Below are 23,077 nucleotides of genomic sequence, written 5' to 3' on the forward strand. Positions count from 1 at the left end.
TGTTTTTCTGTGATTTCAGGTATTTTCTGGCAGAAATTGAGGGACCTGAGCAAAAATCTGATTCAGAGGCTGAAAAGGACTGCAGATGTTGTTGGATTCTGATCTCCCTTCACTCAATGTGGATTTTCTGGAGCTACAGAAACCCAATTGGCGCGCTCTTAATTGCGTTGGAAAGTAGACATCCTGGGCTTTCCAGAAATGTATAATAGTCCATACTTTGCCCGAGATTTGATGGCCCAAACAGGCTTTCCAAGTCAGCTCAAGAATTTTGGCGTAAAACGCCGGAACTGGCACAAGAATGGGAGTTAAACACCCAAACTGGCACAAAAGCTGGCGTTTAACTCCAAGAAAAGTCTCTACACATGAAAGTTTCAATGCTCAGCCCAAGCACACACCAAGTGGGCCCGGAAGTGGATTTTTATGTCATTTACTCATCTTTGTAAACCCTAAGCTACTAGTTCTCTACAATCTTTAGATCATCTTTGGACGTCTAGTTGTTAGATTATGGGAGCTGGTATCTCGGCCATGCCTAGACCTTGTTCTTATGTATTTTCAACGGTGGAGTTTCTACACACCATAGATTAAGGTGTGGAGCTCTGCTGTACCTCGAGTATTAATGCAATTACTATTGTTCTTCTATTCAATTCAGCTTATTCTTGTTCCAAGATATTCATTTTCACCCAAGAACTTGATGAATGTGATGATTATGTGACGCTTATCATCATTCTCACTTATGAACGCGTGCCTGACAACCACTTCCGTTCTACAAGCAAACAAGGCTTGAATGTTTATCTCTTGGATTCCTTAATCAGAATCTTTGTGGTATAAGCTAGAATTGATGGCGGCATTCAAGAGAATCTGGAAGGTCTAAACCTTGTCTGTGGTATTCTGAGTAGGATTCAAGGATTGAATGACTGTGACGAGCTTCAAACTCCTGAAGGCTAGGCGTTAGTGACAGACGCAAACGAATCACTGGATTCTATTCCAACCTGATTGAGAACCGACAGATGATTAGCCGTGCTGTGATGGGTGCGTAGAACATTTTCACTTAGAGGATGAGAGGTAGCCACTGACAACGGTGAAACCCTACATACAGCTTGCCATGGAAAGGAGTAAGAAGGATTGGATGAAGAAAGTAGGAAAGCAGAGAGACGAAAGGGACAAAGCATCTCCATATGCTTATCTGAAATTCTCACCAATGAATTACATAAGTATCTCTATCTTTATTTTATGCTTTATTCATAAATCATTCATAACCATTTGAATCTGCCTGACTGAGATTTACAAGATGACCATAGCTTGCTTCATACCAACAATCTCCGTGGGATCGACCCTTACTCGCGTAAGGTTTATTACTTGGACGACCCAGTGCACTTGCTGGTTAGTTGTGCGAAGTTGTGATAAAGAGTTGATATTGCAATTGAGCGTACCATATTGATGGCGCCATTGATGATCACAATTTCGTGCACCAGTGCCAACTATTTCTTATTCTGTTATTGTGGATGGCTCATCATTTGGCTTTTTTAAGCCAACTAGAGGGCTCCGGCAAGGAGATCCCCTCTCCCCATACCTATTTTAATTTACGCAGAGGGACTTTCCTATCTACTCCACAAAAGAGAACAGAATAACCTATTTTAGGGACTGCGGTTGAACAGGAAATGCCCATCCATCAACCACTTATTATTCGCAGATGATTCTATCCTATTTTGCAAGGCAAACTAGCAGAGTTGCATTCATTTACAAGCCATTCTAGAGCTGTACAGTAGCCTAAGTGGACAAGAAGTCAATTTGAATAAATCAGCGGTATTTTTTAGCAAGAATACACAACGGGAGGTAAGAATCGAGTTGGCAATTCTACTTGGAGTTCCTAATGTGGGTACTCAAGATAAATATTTGGGCTTGCTGTCCATGGTTTACAGATCAAAGAAGGAAATTTTTGCTTACGTGAAGGACAATGTCACTAAAAAACTGAATTACTGGAAAAGAAATCTGCTGTCTGTCAGCGAAACATAAATCCTAATCAAAGCAATTGGCACTACTATTCCTATATACTCGCTAAGTTGTTTTAAGCTGCCTGAGACATTAATTGATGACCTACATAGGCTGATGATGAACCTTTGGTGGGGACAGAAACATAATGAAAGGAAGATGCACTGCATTAGCTGGGATACGGTAAGCAGAGATAAACAGGAAGGTGGTTTGGGATTCAAAGACCTAAAAGCTTTCAATCTAGCGATGTTGACAAAACAGGGGTGGAGATTATTAACCAAGCCTCATTCTTTATTCTACAAAATCTTTAAAAATAAATACTATAGACTAACCTCATTTTTTATTTTGATGAACGGGTTTTTGTGTAGTCTAGAATTTCACAATAAACTCTCGTTGCAAGTATAATTTCTAAACCAACTAAAATCTTTTCATACAAAAAATTGGTTGTCACAAGTAACAAACCCCTTAAAAATAATAACCGAAGTATTCAAACCTCGGGTTGTCTCTCAAGAAATTGCAGGAAAGTGTTCTTGTTATTGGTTATGAGTTGTATTTTTGGGGTTTTGAGATAGGAAACAAGAAAAGTAAATTTCAAGGAAATTCAAATGATAACAAGGTCTTGGCAAGGTTTGGTGGTCAAGGATCTCTATCCTTATCACTAACCACAATATGAGAATTGGCAAGGATCAATCCCATTCAGTCATCCTCTAACTAGTAGTAAAGGAAAGTTAAATGAGCTATATCAATCCAAATCCATAAGTCCTAGCTCTCCATCAATTCAATTAGTGAGAACTAGATTTAATGGCTCCCAATCATCAATTACTTGGACATTAGTAACTCAAGAGTTCTTAAGTTAGCATCCCAAGCCAAGAACACTAAAATCTTACTCTAACATCCTTCCAAGTATTTTGTCAAACACTTGGTAGGCACAAAATAAAAGCATAGAAAAGTAATAATAGAATATAAAACCTAAAACCAACAATTATAAAATCAATGATAACAAATAATAAAAGAAGCAATAAATATGAAATACCTCAAGTTGCATTAAATAGAAAATCAAATCTAACATAAGAATTCATAAACTAAATTGGAAAAATAGATAATCAACAAGAGGAATAGAGAAACCAAAGTACTAGAATAAATAAGAGTATAAGAGAACTAAATTAAAGGAATATTGAACTTGGAATTGAGAAGAAATAAACCAAAAACAAAGAGAAATCCTAAAATTTAGAGAGAGGAGAGAGCCATCTCTCTAGAAATTACATCTAAAACCTAAATTGTGAATAATGAGAAGTGTGTTGATTCATGGATGCCTTCCCCTTTCAATCCTTGGTCTTTTTAGCCTTTTTCCACCAAAGATTTGCTTTAGAACTGGGCCAGAAGCCCTCCTAAAATCGCCAGGAGTGATTTCATTAAAGGTGTCAGCGTGGGCATCGACGCGTACACGTACAGCACGCGTACGCGTCCCTGGAGTAGTTGATGGGTAAAAATTAGATTTCACACACACATAACTCATCGGAAAGTATACCGTGTCGCATCAAGTAGTAATAACTCACTTAGAGTGAGGTCGATCCCACAGGGATTGATGGATCAAGCAACTTTAGTGGGTGATTAGTTTAGTCAAGCTAACATTGGCGAATTGGATGAAATTGAACCAACAGAAAGGAAATTGCAGTGAATTTAAACTGTAGAAAGTAAAATTGCAGAAACTTAAAGTGCAGGAAAGTAAAATAGCTAAAACTTAAATTGCAAGAAAAGTAAATGACTGAAACTTAAAGTGCAAGAAACTTAAATTGCTAAATCTAAATTGCTGGGAATCTTAAATTGCTTGAAGAATAAAGGATTTGGGGATTGGGATTCAAAATAAAACTGGAATCGTAAAGTGCAGAGAAGTAGAAGATGAAGTAGATTTGCAGAAGACTTAAACAGAAATGGAAAATTACTTGAAGAAGCAGAACAGAAAGAAAACTCAGCTCAGTTATGAAATCTAAAAGAAAAATTTAAGATCTAAGAGGAGCAATGAGATTAGAAAACAAATCTAGATCTCAATTTCTCCCTTGATCAAACAGAGAATATATTGCAGAAGAAATGTAAATGAAAATAGCACATGAAAATTAGATCCAATTCCTCAATCCTTAGAATTATGCAGCAGAAGAACAACGATGAATTTCAGATCAAGAATTGAAACAGAATTTCTTCAATCTCAATCCAAAACTCAAAATAGAAAGTAGAAGTTGCTGAAGCAAGAAAATGAAAACAAAAAACTAAACTCAAATTCAATTCTTAAAACAATTGAGAAGAGAGGTAAAAAAAATGATTCTCAAACTTAGAATCAATGAAGCTCTTCAATCTCAATTCAAATTCCAAGAACAGATAGCAGAAGTTGCAAAATGAAAATGTAGAAAGAAGAACTCAGATCCAAATTCCAATTCTCAAATACAAAAGCAAAATTAAAAGAGAGCTCTCTACACTACTCCTACTACTGCTGTCTATTAGAGCCAGCCTTGCTTCCTTTGGTGACCCCCTCTTCGAACCTTGGCTAGCGCATGTGTGGTTGATTTTTGGGCCTTAAAGATGCCTTTCACTTGTGCTTCAATTTCATGCCAAATATGGATTGCTATATATCGTTGGAAAGCTCTGAACGTCAGCTTTGCAACTCAACTGGAAGCACATCAATTGGATATCTGTAGCTCAAGTTATGACCCTTTGAAGGAGGCATGGTCATGCTGTCACAAGGCTAAAAAAAACCCGAAAAAGTTAACTATTTTAACTTAGCGCTCTCTTCAAATTGAGCGCTGGTGCCTTGTTTGAGCGCTACTTGGTCATGGGCCACGCTTTTAAAAGCATGGCCTAAGGCATCAAAGTGTGCTCTAACTTCAAAGTGTGCCCCAAAACTCTTTTTTTTCTCCTTTTTAGCTTATTTTGTGCTTTTTTTATTCTTTTTCTTCTTATTTCCTACAAAGTTTATCAAATTAAAAGATCAAAGAAATATATCATTTAAGCACAAAAGAATGCAATATTTAAGCACTAATTATCAATTTCTTGTATGCAAAAGCATAGAAAAACATGACATGATGACATGTCATCACAACACCAAACTTAAACCTTGCTTGTCCCCAAGCAAGAAAAGAATCATGCAATTAAGATTGATAATCCAAGGTAAGAAGAATAGCAAGTTAATATTCATGGTAGGCTAGTTTTCTATGCATGCTACAATCACAAAAGAAATGTAAATGATTGATGCTTCTATCTAGCTTCATTAATCTTTTCCTTATATTTCTTCCTTGAAACAAGCTTTTGATTTTCTTATTAGCTTCTCCTTTTGGGTGTTTTGCCCTATGAGTTGATAACAAAGCTACGACTCTAAATGCTTTGTTTTCAAGTATTACCACTTGATACATAAGAACCACAAGCATTTAATTAGAGGACTTCATTAAGCTCATTTGTTTCTTTTCTTGACTCTCTAATCATTGATACTCAAAGCCTTGAGCTTTGAGGGAATGCTTTGTGCACTTTGAGCCTAACCTTGACTTCTAAGTGTTTTGTTTTCAAGCTTTTTGCTTGATACATAAACACCACAAGTACTTAACAAATGAATTGTCATTGGTACTTAGAGCCTTCAACTTTCTCATTATTTCCCTTTTGCTTTTCTTGCTTTAATTGCAATTGCTTCTTCAAGGTTTTCATGATTTTCAAAAGATTTCACAAAATGTCCTAGATGAAAACTTCAATTAAATAAAATCCAATGCACTTGAGCAACAATTAATCATACTAGCCTTCCAATACTTGTATGCACATGCTAAATTCTTCTTTAATTCCTTGTTTGTTTATGATCATGATGCTTTATTGCTTTTGAATTCACAAAACTCAAGTTGGTAGTCATAATGTCACAGTAAGATGTTACAAATCAAAATTCAAGCTATGCTTATTCATACCACACATGCATACAGAGAAGATAAAGACAATCATGCAATTTAAAGTGCTGGAAACAAATGAGAGCAAAAGGAACTTTACAACCTTGTAATTCATCTTCTCTATTATTGTCATTTTCATCCCAATCTTCCTCTTCCCTTGCCAAACTCAGAATGCTTGCTCATCCTCAAACAGCAATTAGAATAATACCTATGGGGCTCAGATGGATCATGAGTGTCTCACACAATGAAATGTTAGTGGTACATGTGTTTAAGCAAGCAAAATAATCATCAAGGCACAGGAAATAGAGACATTGTGATTGCAAACTTAAGAGGGTGTGCATGATACATTGCATAAAGAATGAGTGGCACACCAAACTTAGTGTGACACTTTCACTTGGAATTAATGTAAGTATCTTGTAAGGATTGGAACCAAATTTTGTTGCATAGCAACACCAAACTTAGAATGCAATCATATGTCAATTTATTTGAATTAAAACTAAGCAAATGAAACTGCTGTATGTTAAATACAATCACCAAGCTAAGAATCTGTCATGAATAAGGGTCCGTTGGTGATGTATTAACAAAAACAGTTAATAGAAGAAAGCATTAAAAACAAGGAAATGACTAAAACAAAGAGAAAACTAAAATTGTCTAACTAAAAGAAAGATAACACTGCAAAGGGCATTGTGATTATGCAGACAAGTGGTGTTGCTTAATGAATTGCATAGAGAATTAAGTGGCACACCAAACTTAGAATCTTAGTGTGACACTTTCATTTTTGATGCAATCATCCAAAAAGATTGAAAACAAATTGTTGCAGGGCAACACCAAACTTAGAATGTAACCATATGCCAATTTATTGAATTTAAACAAAGCAAAGAAAGAAAACAAAGTAGAGAAGAGAAATGTTACCTACGGTTGACATGTTGTTCACTTTCTTCCTCTTCTTCTAGTTTGTTAAAAAGAATGACCTCAAGGGGGGAGAAGACTCAGCCATTGTCCCTTGTCTTGGCCTTTCCTCAGTAGGCTTCCTTTTGTAAATGGCTTGATTGAGCTTGCTTGCTAGATTAGGAACAGGATTGGTGCTCTTGTTAGTTGCCTTCACTTCTTCAGATTCAAGACTTGGCTGCTGTGTGATTATTGGAGTTTTATCTTCATCCAGAGCCTTTTGAATTGATGGTTCAATGAGCCTTTCCTCTATGCACTTTTCTGTTTCAATTGAGTGTGACTTCTCTTGATTGACTTTCTCACTTTCTTGCTCTTCCACTTCCTCCTTTGCACTCAACAATTGACTTAATAGCTCTTTCATGGAGGAGGTTTGTTGATATTCCCAAGATCTCTTCATCTCCTCTTCATATCTTGCAATCACAGATTCAAGTATTGAGAGTTTTTGGTTTAGGGGGGTTTGTGGAGGTTGTGAGTGTTCATGTTCTCTTATCATCTCAAGTGCATTTTCATGTTCAAATGCCTCTACCACCTCATTCTTCACTGAAAATTTGCTTGACACAGGGGCCTGTTCTTTTTGCACTTTTACTTCCTCCCTTGCACTCAACAATTGATCTAAAGCCGCTTCCATGTTTTTGACAAAAGTTTCTTGTGCTGTCCAAGCTTTCTTCGTCTTCTCTTTATGTCTCTCAAACATAAACTCAAGCTGTGAGAGTCTCTGGTTCAAGGAAGTTGCTGTGGTTTGTGAGTTTTGGCAAGGATTTTGTGTGGAGACAAAGTCCAGTGCTGAAGAATTTTCAAATGAAGAACTAGGAGGTGAGGTTGGACAATTTTGCATAAGTGAATTGAAGGCACATTCAAGTGAAGATGGCTCTTGATAAGTAGAATATAGGCTCTCAAATGCTTTCTGGTTTTGATACTCCCATCCACCATGAGGATAATGATATGAATCATTTTGTGGTGGTGGTTGGTATCCCATATGATTCTCTTGCTCATTTTGTGGTTCTGAAGCATATCTCCATTGATTGGAGTGCTCAGAAATTGTGATCTCTTGGTGATATTCCCAGCCACCATTAGAGATTGGTGATGGTGGGTAATATCCCATAAAATTTGTTTGATCACAAGATGAGTTGAACTCCATTTGAAGTTTGTAAAACACAACACCAAATAAAATTGAAATTCATGTCTCAGATGAGACTTGCTTAGTGAGGCAAAAACACAAACACCTTGGGTTCAAGAACAAAAACAAAGAAAATGCTTAATCTAGACTTCTCACCCACTTAATCATTGTCGATCTAATCAATCCCCGGCAACGGCGCTAAAAACTTGATGGGTGGAAATCAGATTTCACACACACATAACTCACCGGCAAGTGTACCAGGTCGCATCAAGTAGTAATAACTCACTTAGAGTGAGGTCGATCCCACAGGGATTGATGGATCAAGCAACTTTAGTGGGTGATTAGTTTAGTCAAGCTAACATTGGTGAATTGGATGAAATTGAACCAACAGAAAGGAAATTGCAGTGAATTTAAACTGTAGAAAGTAAAATTGCAGAAACTTAAAGTACAAGAAAGTAAAATAGCTGAAACTTAAATTGCAAGAAAAGTAAATGACTGAAACTTAAAGTGCAAGAAACTTAAATTGCTAAATCTAAATTGCTGGGAATCTTAAATTTCTTGAAGAATAAAGGATTTGGGGATTGGGATTCAAAATAAAACTGGAATTGTAAAGTGAAGAGAAGTAGAAGATAAAGTAGATTTACAGAAGACTTAAACAGAAATGGAAAATTGCTTGAAGAAGCAGAACAGAAAGAAAACTCAGCTCAGTTATGAAATCTAAAAGAAAAATTTAAGATCTAAGAGGAGCAATGATATTAGAAAACAAATCTAGATCTCAATTTCTCCCTTGATCAAACAGAGAATAGATTGCAGAAGAAATGTAAATGAAAACAGCACATGAAAATTAGATCCAATTCCTCAATCCTTAGAATTATGCAGCAAAAGAACAACGATGAATTTCAGATCAAGAATTAAAACAGAATTTCTTCAATCTCAATCCAAAACTCAAAACAGAAAGTAGAAGTTGCTGAAGCAAGAAAATAAAAATAGAAAACTAAACTCAAATTCAATTCTTAGAACAATTGAGAAGATAGGTAAAAAAATGATTCTCAAACTTAGAATCAATGAAGCTCTTCAATCTCAATTCAAATTCCAAGAACAGATAGCAGAAATTGCAGAATGAAAATGTAGAAAGAAGAACTCAGATCCAAATTCCAATTCCCAAATACAAAAACAAAATTAAAAGAGAGCTATCTACACTACTACTCCTACTGCTCTCTATTAGAGCCAGCCTTGCTTTCCTTGGTGACCCCCTCTTCGAACCTTGGCTGGCACATGTGTGGTTGATTTTTGGGCCTTAAAGATTCCTTTCACTTGTACTTCAATTTCATGCCAAATATGGATTGCTATATATTGTTGGAAAGCTCTGAACGTTAGCTTTCCAATGCAACTGGAAGCACATCAATTGGATATCTGTAGCTCAAGTTATGACCCTTTGAAGGAGGCATGGTCATGCTGTCACAAGGCTAAAAAAAACCCAAAAAAGTTAACTATTTTAACTTAGCGCTCTCTTCAAATTGAGTGCTGGTGCCTTGTTTGAGCGCTACTTGGTCATGGGCCACGCTTTTAAAAGCGTGGCCTAAGACATCAAAGTGTGCTCTAACTTTAAAGTGTGCCCGAAAACTCTTTTTTTTCTCATTTTTAGCTTATTTTGTGCTTTTTTTCCTTCTTTTTCTTCGTATTTCCAACAAAGTTTATCAAATTAAAAGATCAAAGAAATATATCATTTAAGCACAAAAGAATGCAATATTTAAGCACTAATTATGAATTTCTTGTATAAAAAAGCATAGAAAAATATGACATGATGACATGACATCAGTAGTGCGCAATCCGCGCGTACGCGTCTAGTGCGCGCGCACGTCCATGGGCGCGTCCCTAATAATTGGCTTTTCATGATTTCTCCACTTTGGATGCTTTTCTCTTCACTCCTTTGATCCATTCCTAGCCCTTTTCAATCTGAAATAACTTAACAAACACATCAAGGCATCTAGTGGAATCAAAGAGAGATTAAAATTACCAAATTAAGGGTCTAAAAACATGTTTTTGCACTTTAGCACAAATTAGGAGACAATCACAAAACAATGCTATTTCATTGAGTAAATGTGAGAAAAGGTTGATAAAATGCTCTAGATTCAACACAAGATAAGCCCTACAAATAGAGTTTATCAAGCCCATCTTCGGCATGGCAGAGTTTCTTGGAAGGAAGAAATGTCCTCGAAAAGGGCATGAAATGGGCAGTCTCTCGACAAGGGACGGTAAAGATATAGGAAGATCCTTGGTTTGGAGATGAACCCCGCTTTCGAATTCCACCAAATGAGCCGGGCAACCAACAATTACTATGGGTTAAACAACTGATGGATGCCTCAGAAAAATGGGACCTAGACAAAATCAACGCAATTTTCAGCAGTGAAACCAGTTCCAAAATATGCCAAACAAAGATTGAAGAGGATAAAGACAGACTAATTTGGATACATACTAGTTCCGATGAGTACTCTGCAAAATCTGGCTACAACATTGCATATATCTTTTTCCATCCAACGTCAGCGATACTCCATGAACGATTCAAAGAAATGGGGATTTGGAAAGCCATATGAAAAACTAACTGTCAGCCAAAAATTAGAATTTTTATCTGGAAATTAATTCACAACGGCCTACCGGTAAAAGAAAAGCTTCATGAGCACATACCTCAAGCAGATCCGCGTTGTCCTCGTTGCTCTGCAGCTCCGGAATCAGCCGTGCATTCGCTGGTTTTTTGCCCACAAATTAATTGCAGAAATATGGAACAACTCTCCAATGGCAAGTGCAATTCCCAAGAATAATCTTCTTCAACCTTGACAATGGTGGATTGATGTTGTCGCATCGATAAGAAATAGAAGTGAAGCCAGATTCAACATGAATGGAATAGCTTACCTTTTTTAGGGTATTTAGCTGGACAGGAACTCTTTGATATTCGAAGGAAGCAGAAAAGACCCTGGAGAAATTCTGGCCCAGACAATGAATCTCGTGGCAGAATTCAGAAGAAGTAGAAATCAGCAGCACTGAATTGATTTTTAAATTTTGATAATCAGGGATCAGAAACTGCACTCTTGAAATGGTGGGTTTGACGAAGCACAGAAAAGAAAGGAATCAAGAGCTTGATTAAATCAAGTGGATTTCTATAGTCATTAAAAACGAAGATGTAAAAAGACTTTTCTTTCTCCTTTGTCTAAAGACCTAATCTCTTAAGTTTGCTATTATTAATTTTTTTGGAAGTGACCCTAATTTATGTTTTATTGCATTTGTATCCCTGATTGTGGTAATTATAATAGAACTCCTTTACTGCAATAAAATTACTATCTTTAAAAAAAAATGCCTTATCGAAGATTCGAACTTATTATTAAAGCTTCTTAATATGACATCAACTTGGCTACCCATGCAAAAGTACAAAAATGCAAGACAAAACCAATAAAACAGGAGTAAAATAAGATTGTAATAAAATAATGTAATATAAATATATATATATATATATATAGTTATATACTATATATATCTCTCCAATGTCAACAAATTCGAGGTAGAGAAAACAAAAAAGAAAATCGAAAGGAATAAATAAATTTTCCTCCATTTTAAATTAATCATTACTTTTACCTTCACTTTTTAGTGTCTCATCAACACATTAATTCTCAGAAGAATGAAAGCAGTAATTAATTTAAGGAGAGTACTAAATAAACAACGACTATTTCAAACAATCATTTAAATAGATGGAGTAATAGAGGATTAACCCCCTAATAAGTAACAATCATTAATGACTGATTTTCTTTTTTATTTTTTCCCCCTCAGTTTTATTTTGCAATAAGCCAATAACTCATTCTCATCATCAAATAATTAGGTACATGCAAGCCCAATCATATTTAGATACAAGCTAAGGAAAGATACATGCAGTATCATTATCATGCATCTGCAAAGAAGTGATACTTCTGAATGTTATCAACAATCAATCGAACCGCAGATATTGTGGTTGCAATGGTAAGCAGAAAAGAAAAGATAATGTTGAACCAATGCCATGCCTTATTCTCTCTTGTTGCTATCTTTCCTTTAACCTGAGGTTCAAAACCAATCCAAATTCAAGTCAACACCACACGTATATATAGTCCAAGTCTAACCAACTATTCCTTCTTATTCATGATATATGATAATGTTACATACCAAACTAATTTTTTATCCAAATTCAACTAATTTTTCCAAACTAGGGGTGCCGTTTTACTTCTTTAATTTCTTTCTTTCTCTTTTCTTTGTGTATTATTTCCCCTCCTTTACTTTTTATTTTCTTCTTTTCTTTTCTACCTTTTTAATTAAAAAGTACATAAACTCTAGTTGTAAAATACAGAACTTTTAGTTAAACAATAGATAAATTATTTTGAATTTTGTATTTATAATAAAAAAGTTTTATATTTTCTTCCTATATTTTTTATCAAAAAATTTATATATGTTTACTTTCACAAAATTTCTATATGTATTATTAATAAATTTTGCATTTATTTCTTATATTTCTCTTAAAAATTTTATATGTTTATCATTACAAAATTTATGTATTTATTATTAATAAATTTATATATTTGCTTTTTATATTTCTCTTACAAAAATTGTGTGTTTACTTTAAAAAAAGTATGTGCATAATATTGCAAAATTTATGTGTTCAGTGTAGAAAAGAAGAATTATGTACTTTTTTCCTTCTTAGATTTTTTTTGTTATTCTTTTTTTCATAAAACTTTTAAAAATACTAAAAATTAAAAAAAACAACTAAACAAAAAAAAATAGAAAAAAAAGGAAAAGACGTCAAAGAAGAGAGAAGAGAAATAAAAGACACAATAAAAGAAGTAACATAAAATGCCAAAGAAGAAACAGGAGAAAAAGAAGAAGATGAAAAAAAAAAAGAAAGAAAATGAGGACCGAATAATTAAGTAATTAAATAAAATGAGAATAAAGAAGGAAAACCTTAATGAAGACCATGCTGGGGAACATGAAGGTGAGGGGCACAAGTGAGAATGAGCCAAGCAAATTGACAAAGTCACCCATAAAGGGGAATGCAGCTGCCACCAGAGTGTTCCCTGAGAAAAACACTCCTCGCACCAGAAATAATCTCTTAAAGTTCTCCCCTGAATGCATTCCCTTCTTAATGTCCAAGAATTTTGTGTCCAATGTCTCATGAATTGGTGCTACAAACATCTGCATCATAGAAACCCAAATAAATTGAGTTTTACACTCATCCTATAAATAGCAAATCGATGTAACTCAACAAATACAAACTTTATTTATCAGACACTAAAATCAATCTATTAAAATTAATTATTTATATAGCATATATATTAAAAATAAGATAATAAATAATATATATATCTGTACATAAAAATATATAATTGATCTAAGTATTTAATTCAATTTAAAGAAAAAACATATAATTATTTTTTTTGAAAAAAATCATCTAAGTATTTAATTTAATTTAAATTAAATTAAAAGAAGCAAGTGGGAGATATTTTATGTTAAAACTTAAAAGTGGGCATGATAGCTTTGACAAGAATAAGATGTTACATGTTGGGAGATAATGGACTGAAGAAAATTAATAGCATTAACAAGGACGTTGATCCATCTGGGCCCACTCAAGTTTTCAGGGAGATATGAGGACACAATTGATCCATAAGCCCAATATCCCAAAATGGTGACTCCATAGTAAAACATCACTCCCACCGTGTATTGTGAATACAAGGCCTTCCTCATGTTCTTCACCGCTGGCTTACGTAGTGTGGACTTCAACCATCAATAAAAGAAGAAGAAGAATCAATTCTTTATTAAAATCACACTCATTCATACAATTTCGTATCCGTAACAAAAAGCATTCTTCTTTTTATATTATGTGGGTGACAACAACGGTCAACAGAAAAAGCGGTGAAAGTCAACCACAGATAAGGTTGATTTGTCTACGAAAACGATGGTAATAATGCAATAGATAGAGTATCTTCTTTAATACTAAATACTGAAAATATCTATTGGACCCCACCCGTCTTTATTCAATATTCATTTCTTCTACATTCTAGAATAAAACCTACTACTATTCTTATCTATATATTGGAACGAAACCTTTTTATAAGAAGAGAACAATTTTGTAAATTAAATTTTATCTACGATTGAAGTATGGTGTTGAATAAAAATCAGTCTAACTAAATATTCTTTATATATTGTTTAGCCTTTAAAAATAAAAAAAAATAAAAAAGATAATTTTTTTATTTTTTAAATAACTAATAATAAAAATAAGAAAAAATCTAGGAATCAGCAACTTTTGTATTTTCTAACCAGCACTTAACCATAAAAAAAAATGAATGATTTCTCACCATTTGATGTAATCTCATACTATTAAAAACATTATTGATAGTCAATTGATGGTTACAAAATGTCAAAGTTACTACCTCTAACATTATTCTAAAAATAATATTTAAATTAATTAAATAATAATACATTTTAAAAAAAAAATTAACTAAAAACTGAATTTTAAAAAACAAATAGTATTTTTCAATAAAAATATACCTGTATCTCAAGAAGTAGACCACCGGTATTGGCGACTATGATTGCAGAAATAGCTCCAAACGCATTGAAAACCTTGCTAACCTCGCTTCCACTTATATCATAGTTTTTGTCCGAATTTGCTTTTCCTAACAAGCACAAAACATAATATAACAAAAAAATTAACTGGCATGCAAAATTTAATGATAAATTAAAAAAGATCAAACTTTAATATTACCATCTTTGACTAGAACAATTAGAAGCAGTACTATATAGGAGAGGGTGAGAATTGCAGAAGCTCCAAGCCAATTTCTCATTGCAGATATTGTTGGGACGAAAAATGCAAACACAAAGTAGGCAGCTCCTGTAATCACTATGTAAAATTGGAGCCTCAACGGTGAATCACTAAATTCTGAATTTATTTCCTGCATTGAATTAAACAATCACTTTCCCTGAAATTAATTAAAGCTATAACTAATTAAGGTAATTGAAGTTAGTTATTATTAATTAGTAGTTACTAGCTACCTTAAGTGCCTTGCCTCCGAGTAGGATGAAACCCATGTTTCCAAGAAGTAGAGTTAAAAACTGGAAAATCCATGTGACATGATACAGCTTCTTCCCTTCACAAATTAAGAAATAAAGTGAAGATTTACGTGCAGTATCTTTGTACGAAATTAAAGCAAAAAATCATTAGATAATTTAACAAATTTAACTAGATTATCAAATTCTCAACTATTAATTTTACATGAAAACAACTGTACGTTGAATTTTCACCAAGAAATAATAATTCAATTAATACTCATGTAGTCTTCTTTTTCAGATAGAAGTTAGGACATATAACAAGATATAAATATAAATTTAAAGTAATTGATCATAATCACCATAAGTGAATCCCATGAGGTCTCTGTATCTGATGAATCTTTTGCCATCAATGAAGTGAAATGCAGCCAAGAGCCAGTTGCCATAAGCAGTGTAGAATCCCACAACAACAAGACAGAGAATGCCCCAAGTCCAACCCAGTGGCACCATAATTAAGTTAGAAAATGTCAGTATCCAACCACAGTTGAAGCTTGTCACTAACATCAACCCCACTTGTTGCCAAGAATCTACAAAATTATTGTTACCAATAATTCATCAATTCAAATACAAAGTGTTGTAACAATATTTATATATTATTCCAACACAAAGTACACTTCAAAAATTCAAATTATATTTTTTTGTATCAGTTAAACACAACTTTTGGTACAAAAACAGAGATATGAGGAGAGAATATAGGTTGTAACCATGGTCGATGGTATGAGCAGTAGGTGGGGCATGTTCATCACCAACATTTTGGCTACCCTTTTCTTGGTCCTGTTCAAGGCTCAAAGACTGTGATTTAGCACCTTCTACTTCCATGGAGATCGGAGAATGTCCAAAAGATCTCAAGAAAAGAGAAACCACCCTTTAATTTGCTCCTGAAATATATGTATATGAGGAAGAACACATGCAAATAATTTTGGTTGGTGGATGGTTTATATCATGTATAAGGTGAATAATAACACCCTTCAAGCCTCAATAATCAAGATTTAAGAATTAATTTTTAAAAAATGAAAATAAAAATAAAAAAGTGTCCAAAACTCGAGAAAAGACAACAATATATGATGATTGATGACTGGGATATTTAATTATTTATCATTTACCATTTATCATGACTCTTTGCATCACGTGACAAAACGAAAAGGAAAAGCAATTGATTGGTTTGGCTGGTTTAATATTATTGACTGCTTCAGCTTAATATGCCAACGAATTAACGATGATTCATGAATATACTAAAAATTAAGATAAAAAAGAAAAGTATAGTAACTAGAGTTAAACAAGAAAAGACAAAAGAGGCAAAGCCAGTTATTTGGAGCTATTTATATACTAGGTTCGAGATAATATATGATCCACCAGGAATGCGCAAAATAATGGCTATCTTATGAGTCAATCTGAACAACATTATTTATCTAACTGTTATTGAAAATTACAGTTTGTGCCGCATAGATGATAAATTATTTTGGATCTTCGTGGACAAAGTTTTTAATTGGCTTTCTGTGATCATGCAAACAAAAGAAAAACAATAAAAAAAACACTTAAATAAGTTTTTAGGTTTAGAATATTTTTTTTCTTTTAATCTATTAGAATTTATAAAAGTTTTTATTTTAGTCATCGTCAATTTCTAGTTGTTTGTTAAGTATCGATTTAATTAAAAGATCAAATACTGATGTAAAAAATGTGTTACGTTAATATTTAACAAAATTAACTAATGATATGAAACACTTTTTAGATTCTACTGAATAAAATATATATGTATATATATATTATAAAAAATATATATGTCATTAATAAAATACAATGAAATAATCAACAAAATTGTTACTTTGATAGTTAAAGAGTTGTAAACTTTTCTTTTTGGTTTTAAAGAATCATAAATGATAAAATATATATGAATTGAACTAGCTTATTTTGTGTAAGTTAAATACACTACAAGAATAATTAGTTTTAGCGATAAATTTTTAGCATTAATAATACAATGACTGTTATTTTTTATATTTAAGTTATGCTTTTGTGGTTATTATATATTTGTCATTAATATTATATATTATAATGACAATTATTATTATTGGCACTAAAAATATAAAAATAAACTACTTTCACTAAAAGAATTTTAGTGGCCATATTATTATGGTTGGTATAAGTTTTATTAAAATAATTTTTTTTATAATAATGGATCAATTACATAAAAAGAAGAAGACCCATCCAATAACCCAAAAGAAAAAGACCCACCCGTTTCTCGTTTCTCTTTCTGAGAAACCAAAGAGAAACCTAACCCTAAATCTATCCACATCACCATCCCTCATCGCCGAACACTTCTCCTCCGGTAGAGGGTGCTATCGCCGCCGGCGGACAGACCGTTGGTGCCGTCGCATTCCTCGATCTCATCGTTGAACTCTTTTCTCTAAGCTCTCTCTCTCTCTCTCTCTCTCTCTCTCTCTCTCTCTCCGAGGTCAACATGCCTCTTCGAGTGCTCTATCACTCTCTGTCCAAGCTCACTCCCCTTCCTCCGTTGCCGTCACTTTCGATTCCTCCGCCGCCGTCACTTGCCTTCCTCCTTCGCCGCCGGTAAGCAATGTTGCTTCAATTTAATTTATCGCTTACTATAATTGTAATTAACTGCATTTTGTTTATAATTTGTAGATTGTGGATTCCTGTAATTCTATTTGCAAATGTTGAATTTTCATTTTGATCAATTTATTGTTTGGTTTGAATATTAGTCTCTCCTGCCAAAAATCTGGTAAATTATGTGTTGCAGGCAATTCGCTCAACGTTTACGAGTCCGTAAACTTCAATACATAGCTGAATTAGAAAGAAATGTACAAGGTTTACAGGTAGCTTTTAGCATTAGGCAATGATATGCATCATGTTTTCTATGCTATTTTGGAAATTTTTTTATTCTGATTTATTATTTTTTTTTGTTATTTACTCTTTTATGTATGTCAATTCATAGGCAGAAGGATTTGAAGTATCTGCCGAGCTTGAATTTCTTAACCAGCAGAATCTCATCCTGAGTATGGAGAACAAAGCTCTCAAGCAACGGTTAGAAAGTTTAGCATAAGGGCAGCTTATCAAATATTGTAAGTTTCTACCATTGAACATAAGCTAATAGGTCTTATTGTAAGTTGGAATTCGGAAGTCATTTGTTTATTGGTGTACCAATCTAAATACCTGCATTTTGAGGGAGTGCTTATATATTCACTCATATACAACTAGAAAAATTGTTGGGATGTTATACTGCATTTTGATTATCTATTTTATGCTGCATCTTTATTCAACTGGTGTTGCATCGCCTGTCACCAAATTGCACTCTCTCACTCTACAGGATTGTGCAGGGATTTCCAGTGTATGCCCTTCTCTTTATCTAGTTACTTGTTCACATGGAAGCACAAAGTGAACTCCTGAATAATTCGATTTTGCTTTGTCTTTTTGGATTTTATGAGTTTGGTTTTTAGATCCTGCGTTTGGAATATGCATAAACTTACCATGCACTTTTCTGTTCTCAAAAGGCATAGGTCTTGTTATTGAAGTTTTGATAAAGGAAAAAGAAAATGGCTTCAAGATTAGGTAGTGATGATGATGCTGATAATAACAAAGGTAGCATGTGGGCTTTGGAGCAAAAGCTGGATCAGCTAATGGATGAAGAAGCTGCAAGGCTAAAAAATATGTATAGAGAAAAAAGTAAGATATGCAAACTAATTTTTCATGTTCTTCTTTCTCTTTCTCTTTCTAATTTACTAAATTCTTTCTATTTGCTAAATATCCCTTATGGAACTTCCATTTTAGTTGATAAATATCCCTACAATTGATCCAGTACAATTTAATCAGATTTTTAATTAAAAACGGGCCACTAAAGTCAACCAGTCATCACTAATAATAATCACTCACTTGTCTTTTTTTAAATATATTATTATATAAATCTCTTTAGAAATTTAGTGATTTTATATAGCTTAAAATGTTGTTTGCTTTTGTTGATCCTTTGATGCTAAGTTCATTCTGTTGTTTGAAGGTCCTGCCTGTTGGAAAAGTGTTACTGGCTTGTCTTGCAGCTTTCAAAGAATTGGCTTCTTGTACTCAAGGTCAAATAGCAATTGGAGCTTCTCTTTCTAGCATCCACTCTCAAGCTCATGAACTTGAATTGCACAATGATGATAATGTTGTGAATTATAATGATCAGTGTCGCAGAATGGAAAAAATACCCCCCATTACTAAGCTGTTGGATGAAGTTGTTGAGATCAAATAACACACAAGGATGATTTGTCAACTGGTGTTGTTGATGCTGTTTATGTGTTATCTCTTGTGTCTCTGCAGTTTTGCTTTGAAGGAGACAGGCAAGATTTTTTTTCCTGTTTTTGCTTGCTGCTTCTAATTACTTATATATATAGGTTTGTGATCATTCGCAATTAATTTTGTAAAAAACTTCTATGCTCGTATCGGTCGAAGTCTAAGTTAATGTCACCCAAGAATGTAGTAGTTGAAAATCGAAATAATTAAAGCATAGTTATTTGATAATTGGTTTACATTTTTTTTGTAAAGAATGTGTCATGATGGTTTGCAGGAGATAGTGTTTGGTTTAATTAACTAAAGACTAAATTTGGGTTGCAATTGAATTTTTTTTGTCAGTTGTGTGTATGTTGATATCCAAAAGTTTGAATTGTTGAATTGATATCCAAAAGTTTCATTAATTTAATTATAATGAAAAGTTGACGGATCCAATAAAGCATGCATACCTGACCAAGGTCCTCAGGAAATACAGAATTTGTTTCTCCATGTACCTGTTTGTTTGATAAAATAAAAATTTAAAAATTAAAAAGAGGGAACTTTCCCTTCAATTATATGGAACTGTCCCCTGTCATGTGGGATGCTTTGTACTGGGCTGCTTTGTACTTGGCTGCCCTTGTCATGTGTAGATCTTTACCATTGATTTGATTTTTGTTTGCGATCCATGCTTGAGTCCGATCTTGTTAATCAATGGTAAAGATCCACATGTAAGATGCAACATATATTTGCATTAACTTTAATAGTAAAATTATTGTGCTCAATGCTCCTTTTGGCTTTTAATAGCCTTTCACTATTAATAGCCTCAAAATTTAGCCCACATTTTAGCTTGGTTGATATGGATAATTATTCTATAAGCGGTGGTTTCTATATTATAGTGATATCAACAAGCATTTGCCTGGTCCACATTTTGATCCTCCACCAAAAGACAAAGTCAGAGAGATGATGAAGATACTTTATTGTTTCACAATGAGAACAAACTATGTTTTCTACTTATATGAAATCTTCACCATATGATTATATGAAGTGAATCTGTGCTTTTTGTTAAAGACATTTTATGAAGTATATGCATTTCTTGATCATTTTTTAGTTTTTGATGTATTCATTTATTTAACTATGTTAATGATGGAGGGTTTAACCTGAAAAGGTACCTTTTTCCATCTGCTAAATTGTTTATAATATAGAACTCTGGGTCCTTTGAGTAGTTGCTGAGTCAATTATGTTTGCAAGAGCTATTCTACATTGAGTTTATGTGAACAAACTTCACTGAATTGTGATGGTTTATGGAGAACCATTTTTTTATGCTTGCAATCGATATGAGGCAACAAAACAATAGGGAGTGGTAAGGGGCAAAGAATGACTATTGTTTGCACATTCTTCCCCTCAATTATATTTCAAATAATATCTGCTTATAATCTAAATTTTGTTCCATGTAGTATGATGAAACCGAAAGAAGAGAAATGGCAAAGAATTCATTGGAGAGGTACACGCATTATTATGAGCGATGGGCCAGCAATCAATCCATACGCACTGCTTTATACTTATCAGTATTCTAGGAAAATGTTTTCTCACATATCTAAATTCATTGATTAGTTTTATATTTGGATAGTATTCTTACTATGTTATATGCTTTATGATTAATTTTTTTTCTATGGCAGTCGAGGCAAAAAGCTCTTGCAGATCTACACCAGATGCAAACTGTTCATGTATGTTACATAACATTTGCTATATTTTGCATTAGCTTGTATCTGTCTTTTGCAACTCTTTCAGAAAGAATGGTATATAAGATTGCACATGTTTCTTTTTAGTAGTACATGTTGCTGCTTTTGTAGTCCATTGATTATTTCCGTGTCAAGAGTCTGTTTAAAATTGAGGCTCTTAAACTGCTGCTCTCGAATCTTCTTTCTTCTAAGTAGAGCTTAATATGAGGTTGCGAGGATCTTGTTAAAGGAATTGCTGGTGATCTTGTAGAAGAGGTAATTCTTTGAATCTTTTCTCTAGCATTTAAATGTATGTGGATTACCATTGTTGCTGGGGATCTTTGGCTTCAGAAGTTAGCATAGCACCAAACCTTAATCATAAACCTACTAAATCATTAGGCAGAAGCTGAATTAATATGATGGAAGTATTATTTTTAGCTGAAATTAATATAATTCACTTTAAGGGAATAAGTAGCTAAACTAACCAAAAGATTGGAATGGGCCTTTGCTCCTCCATTTTGATCATAAAATATTTAGAAAGTATTAGCTTTGTATTAGAGAAACTTCCATTTTGTTGCAGTTGATAGCTCTGAAATATATTTCAGGTATTCTGCTGATATTGCTGAAGCAAAATACAACTATTGGTTTACCTTCGCGCCTAATCCTTTTGAAGTTGTATTAATTGGTCTACATAGGTATAGGCTTGTAGTATTTTTTGTTAGATTGTAACATAATTTATTACTTTTCAAGAGAAATTTGTGTATCAATATTTTGAGTTTAATAAAATATCTCTTTTTATAGTAATTAATTTCAGTATATTTATATTATGCATAATAATAACTATTGTTGGCAAAAATATATACTTGATTCTAGAAAAATGGTAGTTCGTTACTTCTAAAAAAATGAGTATAATATAACTAAAAAAGTCTTAAGATTTTAATGGCAATAGTAATGGCAATTAAAAATGAATAATATTACAATTTTAGAATTATTTTTAGTGGTAATATAAATTGCCGGTAAAATGAGTTTTGGTGGCAATAGTAATGGCCACTAAAAGTGAATAACATTGCAATCTTAGAATTACTTTGGTGGCCATATAAATTGCCAAGAAAATAGCCGCTAAAAGTTATATACTTTTTGTAGCCATTAAAACAGTCTTTACCGACAAATGTTATAATTGCCCCTAAAACCTTTTAGCGGCAAAGCATAAGACGGTTAATGACTAATTGCCGATAAATGTATTAGTGGCTATTTTTATTGTCGCTAAAAGCAAAATAAATGGCCGCTAAAAGTGATTTTTTTTGTAGTGAATATCTCTGTAAAAAATTTACATTAGATAAGACATAATGAAATTTTTGTATAAAGAAATGTTAGGATATTATCAAAATTTATTATTTTTTGTTATTATTTAGTCATCAATTTATTTTTTTTATTTGTATCAAATATAGTTTTTATAGCTAATTTTTTAAAAAGTTTAGGAGTAATCTAATAATAATGCATAATATATAATTATAACTGATTTGTTTTTATTGAAGGTTGTTCTTATAAAATTGTTACTGAATTGGTCTTAATTTTTTTTTGAAAAATTAGCCGTAAGAGATATATTTGATACAAATAAAATTTTTTTAAAATAAAATTTATGAGTATTTTTAAAACTTTTAACAAGTTTCATAGACAAAAAATATACATAAAAAACATTTACTTACAATCACATGATGAATGTTTATCCTATTGGCTGTGATATCACTTGTCGGTTCAATTACCAACCTAACACATCTTCTTGGGATGTCGTCTTTCGGTCACGAATAATTAGTACCCTAGGAATATAGTGTCTGGCACACTCTTATGACTCGAAAGGATGCAAGCGGAATACTCTGCCTTAGACATCACATCTCAACGTAAACGGGATTAACAACCATCCTTATGGCGGTGCCGCAATCTCGACAAGCGAGATTAACCACCGTCCTTGCCAAGCGCATATCGACTTACCAATCAAACACATCAGAATATATGTACCTAGT

General features: G+C 33.2%; 1 protein-coding gene and 1 non-coding gene across 8 annotated transcripts; one reads left to right on the forward strand and one right to left on the reverse strand.

Annotated features, from left to right (window-relative positions):
• Window positions 1-11,697: 11,697 nt before the first annotated feature.
• LOC107488427 (proline transporter 2) lies at window positions 11,698-16,017 on the reverse strand. Of its 2 annotated transcripts, XM_016109178.3 has the most exons (8): window positions 15,786-16,017; window positions 15,384-15,608; window positions 15,028-15,122; window positions 14,741-14,927; window positions 14,527-14,651; window positions 13,537-13,752; window positions 12,943-13,173; window positions 11,706-12,047 (listed from the first exon to the last, which is right to left on the reverse strand). In XM_016109178.3, exons 1-8 carry the CDS (start codon window positions 15,898-15,900, stop codon window positions 11,898-11,900), a joined length of 1,344 nt encoding a protein of 447 aa, XP_015964664.1. In that variant the 5' UTR covers window positions 15,901-16,017; the 3' UTR covers window positions 11,706-11,897. The 2 variants fall into 2 exon arrangements, with proteins under 2 accessions (XP_020996817.1, XP_015964664.1); XM_021141158.2 differs by lacking the exon at window positions 13,537-13,752 and having other exon boundaries at window positions 11,698-12,047.
• A 1,463-nt stretch (window positions 16,018-17,480) lies between these two features.
• Window positions 17,481-21,809, forward strand: LOC107488415 (uncharacterized). 6 transcript variants are annotated; one of them, XR_008006293.1, is made up of 7 exons: window positions 17,481-17,646; window positions 17,837-17,912; window positions 18,032-18,759; window positions 19,088-20,839; window positions 21,015-21,062; window positions 21,273-21,332; window positions 21,662-21,809. It is a non-coding gene; the product is annotated as an uncharacterized LOC107488415 (transcript). The 6 variants fall into 6 exon arrangements; XR_008006275.1 differs by having other exon boundaries at window positions 19,088-21,062; XR_008006281.1 differs by having other exon boundaries at window positions 21,015-21,332.
• The last annotated feature ends 1,268 nt before the right edge of the window (window positions 21,810-23,077 follow it).

Source organism: Arachis duranensis, chromosome 1 (genome assembly GCF_000817695.3).
Source record: "Arachis duranensis cultivar V14167 chromosome 1, aradu.V14167.gnm2.J7QH, whole genome shotgun sequence".
NCBI classification, from domain to species: domain Eukaryota; kingdom Viridiplantae; phylum Streptophyta; class Magnoliopsida; order Fabales; family Fabaceae; genus Arachis; species Arachis duranensis.

Excerpts from the sequence above, each read along its gene's own strand:
- LOC107488427 (XM_016109178.3), bottom strand. The coding sequence starts at position 15,900 with ATGGAAGTAGAAGGTGCTAAATCACAGTCTTTGAGCCTTGAACAGGAC. Across the intron at positions 15,609-15,785 it reads TGCTCATACCATCGACCATG|ATTCTTGGCAACAAGTGGGG; the intron begins GTTACAACCTAT and ends ATAATTTTGTAG. Across the intron at positions 13,753-14,526 it reads GTCTACTTCTTGAGATACAG|TCCACACTACGTAAGCCAGC; the intron begins GTATATTTTTAT and ends TGATGGTTGAAG.